Source organism: Mycena indigotica, assembly GCF_014461135.1.
Source record: "Mycena indigotica strain 171206Taipei chromosome Unknown Mind.scaff0003, whole genome shotgun sequence".
NCBI lineage: Eukaryota > Fungi > Basidiomycota > Agaricomycetes > Agaricales > Mycenaceae > Mycena > Mycena indigotica.
The window spans coordinates 5,426,454-5,431,421 of NW_023503002.1; the positions used below are offsets into that span (position 1 = coordinate 5,426,454).

At 52.4% G+C, this 4,968-nt stretch overlaps 1 protein-coding gene across 1 annotated transcript; it reads right to left on the minus strand.

The window, feature by feature from the left end:
* Positions 1 to 504: 504 nt before the first annotated feature.
* On the minus strand, positions 505 to 4,299 carry MIND_00401500 (CxC2 domain-containing protein; the record flags this gene model as incomplete). The annotated part of the gene is made up of 11 exons (XM_037360840.1): positions 505 to 893; positions 944 to 1,306; positions 1,377 to 1,780; positions 1,828 to 1,960; positions 2,010 to 2,184; positions 2,316 to 2,617; positions 2,672 to 2,813; positions 2,860 to 3,022; positions 3,075 to 3,634; positions 3,684 to 3,902; positions 3,952 to 4,299. 11 exons carry the CDS (start codon positions 4,297 to 4,299, stop codon positions 505 to 507), a joined length of 3,198 nt encoding a protein of 1,065 aa, XP_037223725.1.
* Between the last annotated feature and the right edge of the window lie 669 nt (positions 4,300 to 4,968).

Sequence of the window (4,968 nt, forward strand, 5' to 3'; positions counted from 1 at the left end):
AGTGGTTGCTTACCCTCAAGTCAACTTCGTCGGAAGCGGAGACCTCAAAAATCCGATATATTCACGCTCTCAAGAAGATGGAGACCACAACGTGAGTATTTGTGGCCGCGCAACCGCTGTTACTCACTCAAGTTTCAGATTGAGCCTCCGTGAGTATCGAGCTGCTGCTCGACAGGCTCGCAATGACGACGCGGCCTATGTACCTGGCCGCACCAAAGCAGATATCAATCTTCGACATGCCGAAGAACACCTGCTGCAGCTCATTTTATGCGCAACACTTGGGCTGTTGCCCAAAAGTGTTTTTGCGCAAAATGTCGGGGGTTTGGGGATCAATCCCCGGAGCGCCCGGCAGGGGACAGGAAACACTCCGAACATCATCAGAAGTTGATCTCATTGCGGCCCGCGTCTAGATCAGTCTCGGGGACACGGCAACAGGGCCGGGGCAAGTTAATCAAGCAATTTCTGAGACAAAACATGCAAATAATCATTGTAACACTTATATAATTACATTTCATCATCGTCACTCGCATTACCATGCTCGTCCTCATCATCTGCGTCAACAATGTCCCCGTCGTCGTCGTAAGATAGGTAGACCATGTTAACCACTCTTGCGCCCCGCTTTCCTCGTGCCAACTTCGGACTTGTTCGGGCACTCTCCGCCCGGGACGCGAGATTCCGGAACATATCCGCTTGTTTCGTCGCATACGCAATCATGCCCTCCGCGACCTCCCCTCCCAGTCCGCTTATGTCGACCTTCTTCCCGCGCGTAAGCCAAGCCTGTTCCTCAGCGCCAAAGGAGAGCGGCAGCCTTTCCCATTCTGCAGCCAATATCCTGACTTCTTCCTTCCAACGACGAGTTCGCGCATAGGACTTGGCCCATTCGATGCGCAGAGCTGAAATTAGCAATTAGTGCTTAAAACGGAATTTGTGCCACGCCACACACCTTCTTCAACTCCTTCGGCAGAATTGTGGACATTGCTCCAGATCCATGATACCTGACGCCGACTTTCTCCGTGTTTGAACAGAGCATTGGCTTCCCGAGCCGCATGTTGTCGATCTGACCGTGTGGCAGGTAGTTGAGCCTCTGTTTCGTCTTCTTCCGCATCGCTGGTCTCCATAGGTACAGGACCCCTTGGCAGAGCAACAAGCCCAGCTCGCGCTAGAGCCAAGTCTTGGGAGCGTTCATTCCGTTCTGCCCTTTCGCGTTTCCGCTCCGCTCGCGACACCTCCTCGGCATCCTCCATACATCTGATATCCTTCTTCTCGAGCTTCCGCCACGAGATCAAGTCGTCGTCTCCATCAAGCGCTACCAATGCTCGCCAAGCGTGCTGGTATTTTTCGGAATATAGCAAGATTTTCCGCTCATTCTGGTCTACCAAGGATCTGGAGTGCGTATTCATCGCTTGCGCGCGCGAAGTTGTTCTTCTTGTAAGTCAAAAGTCGTGATTTGACATGTAGTTGAAGTTGCAGGGTCGTTAACGACGAGCGACACTGAGCATCTCGCAAAGCCCGCTCGATGGCGACCAGTCCGTCTCGACAGCCACCATTATCGCGCTCGACGGGAGTAAGGGCGGATGGGGGAATGAGGGGCACGCGCTCTGCTAGAGTATCTTGAGGCAAGTGAAGAGCTTCCAGACGCCGGAGAGCAGCAGGCATATATGTCGCTTGGAGAGTCCGCAAACGCTTGATGGTACGATTTAGCTTGCGCCTTTGTCGACGAAGGCTAACTCCAGTTGAGGAGCGTTTCTTGCCGACCTCGACCAGTCCCCGGATGCGACGCCTGTCAATAACATGAGATATATATAACATCAGTCAAAAAAAACGTACTGGTCGCCCTCCGCATCTAACAAGGCAACTATGAATTCGGTAGGGGAGACGTCGTGAATGGGGAGTGCCCCGGACTTCTCTTCTTCGGCTTCTTGTTCTTCAAGCATCTTGCGGACCGCAGCTTCAGTCAAACCTAAGTCAAGTCAATCGGCGCACGGAATTTCATAGCAAGGTTAACTTACCGTCGGACTTGTACTCGTAGGGATTAGGTTTCGTGTTATCGGCCTCGAATTCATCCACCTGTTTTTTCCAATCCAGTACGCGATCTGCGTGGCCAATCGACAGCTGTTCAAAGTCAAGTTCTTGTTTCGCCAGCTCTTCGTTTTGCGTTGTCGGTCCTCTGCCGCAACAAGGTCGCTGAGAGATTGATAGTCAGTATCATATAACCAGGCACTAGTAGGATACCCACCAAGACGTAGCAGCTTCATCCAGTTCCAAAATGACCAATGGTCATCCAGCTGATCCCAACGCGCACCTGGACCACACACCCGTGTGCTGCCCGCAATTCCGCCAATCATGCTCCAGGGTCGCTCGATTCCCTCGCCATCCGTCATGCCCGAGCCGAGGATGAGTAACAACGAAAATAAGATTTGGCACAAGACAAGATGGCCTTTGATGTGCATCTTGGGAATAGCGAAACGAATCAAACTCAGGGCGAGACGAAGACGAACTAGCGGGGGAAGCTTGGCCAGTCGCTCGAGCAGTTTCTTGATCCATTGACAAACGATGTCGTATGAGAGGATCTTCCATAAACGGGCGTCGATATGCCGCATGAAAGAAGCGAACGTACCTGGGCTTCGTTAATAATCTACTTCGACTGGGGTTTATTTCACCTACCGCTCACCAGCCTGTAAATCTCCGACCCCGTTAGGTAAGACAAACTCATGTCTGGCGCAAACACCCATGCCGACGCCGGTTACACTGTAACCACGAGAGAATTTGGAGTTGGCATGATCTAGGGCGGCCAGACCACTACAGGTACTCATCTACAATCAAGGTCAGTCAAAGCCAGCAATTTCTAGCTTCACGCACCTCTTGTTCATCCGTTATGGTTAATAAATGAGCCCGATATGGTTCCCATTCGACCATGTAGGCCCACCCAGTTCCTAGACCCGGATCGCGTAACTCGTTGGAGATTGACCGACGTTTCAGGCGGAAACAAGCGTCCATGGCGATGAACATGATATAGAGACACCTTATTAACAACTTGCTTAATTGGCCGACTCTTGAGGACAGGAGATAATTACCGATCTTCGGGAGGCGCATTCTCCCATCCGTCGGGCAAGTTAACTCCAGGCCGTGGACAGGCCGGACAACGAGTGGCAAGTTCTCCTGGTGCAGTGCCCAAGACACCGAAGCGGTCGTGACCACGGCCCTTTCGTTTGAGCAACAGAAGATGACGGTATTGGCAGGAGATTCGCATGAAAACCGAGTATCGATCAGGGGGCTTGATACCGGTCCCGTCGGTCCAAGACTCGAGTGCAGAGTAGAAGTCGTATGTCGTTGTTTTCCCATGCAAGGAAAGATAATGAAATTTGTCCAAGCAGGAGAAGGTAGCAGCAGTTCGCGGAAACTCCGTCGTCGCTGGGTACCAGCCGGCCTTCAACAGTTGAACGTGATGGGCATCGTGACCCATGCAGCCACAGAAGTCTATGGTAACTTCGTGTATGCCATTAGCTGCTAAGACGACGAAGTCGCTTCGTCCTGGGATTGGGCGCTCGCAGATTTCATGGGGTGGATGGGCGAGTTGGACTCGTAGGCCAATGGAACCAAGAGTAGTCCTCGAAAAGTATACGCCGGTCCATTTCTGTGACAATCTAGTCAGTAGAGTATTCGAGATTCAATTCACTACTCACCTCGATAAAGTGAAGGGGGTTAGCACGATGAGCGGCTACGCAACAGCCTTGACACCACATAGCACCACCGAAACAAGAAGAACAGCGATATATGGCGGCGCGGGTGCTGTCCCCACACGCCGCGCATATCTCTCCTTCCTTGCCTCTTCCGTCGCGCCATAGAAGAGAATGGAGAAATGGGTCCCGAAATTGTCGCATCCATAGGTCCATTGCGGGGTCCTGAGGCACTATTAGAGTGGCTAGAGCGTAAATGAGAGAATATACATACAGCAGGCTGGCTATGTCGATTGGGGTTGGTCTCCATCTCGTTTTCGTCTTCCTCGGCTTCCAAACCCATCTCGTATCTCTCTGGGTCCTCGGTGGGCATGAGATTGACAGTTGCCTGTTGACGGTGCAGATGTTCAAGGCGCGCTCGTTTGACTGGTGAAGGAGGCTCGACGACAATAGTCTCGGTATTGACACGTCGATTGTCGCTGGTGACACGATGTAGCGAGGTGGTCAAGGGCGCGTCTGGTGGAGCGCCAATGAGCTCCTCCACTGGCATGATGTGGTGCCGAACCAGCACAGGGGCGCCCGTTGCACGACGTTTGCGGCTTTTTTGAGACGATGAGGACATGGGCAGGCAAAGGTGATGTGACAGCAAAGTGACCAAACAATCAAGCCATCAAATCATCGATCCGTGATGGAAATCAGACGAGCTTCGGCCGATAGGACTCTAGTGAGCAAGAAGTCAGAAGTAGATCATAAATAGCAGCTACCACAAAAGAAACAGCTACTAGCTACTGGTTGTCAAGCTTCATGTTACACCACACCGCGGCGTAACCACGCCAGCCCGCTCTATCCAGACATATCTAAGGACAAGGCAAGGGTGCGGAACGAAGGGCCAAACCCTAATACCCAGGCTACAGAAAAGCCAGAGTTCGAAGGCGGAAACAGCGGGCGCGCAGCCCACCCCAAATGCACTTTGAGCATTTCCTTATATTCTGATTGTGCCTGGTGCCCCTTCACCAGCATGGCAGCTTCTCCGTCGATGTCGATGTCGCTCTGGAGGACGACTAAGAGAGCCCAAGATTTCGTAGCTGACTCCAATTCCCTCTGGAATTGCTGGAGAGAGTCCTTTCGAGACCAGTTGCGAGCCCAGTGCCCGTACTCCTCCTCCAGTTCCTCCTCTCCCCGAACTTGGTAACCATGGATAGCGTTAACCAGTTGCAAGATATTGTCGAATGGTCGCGGCGGCGCATTTTGGAAGTCGCAGAGATCGTATGGTGGAGTTAATTGATAAGGG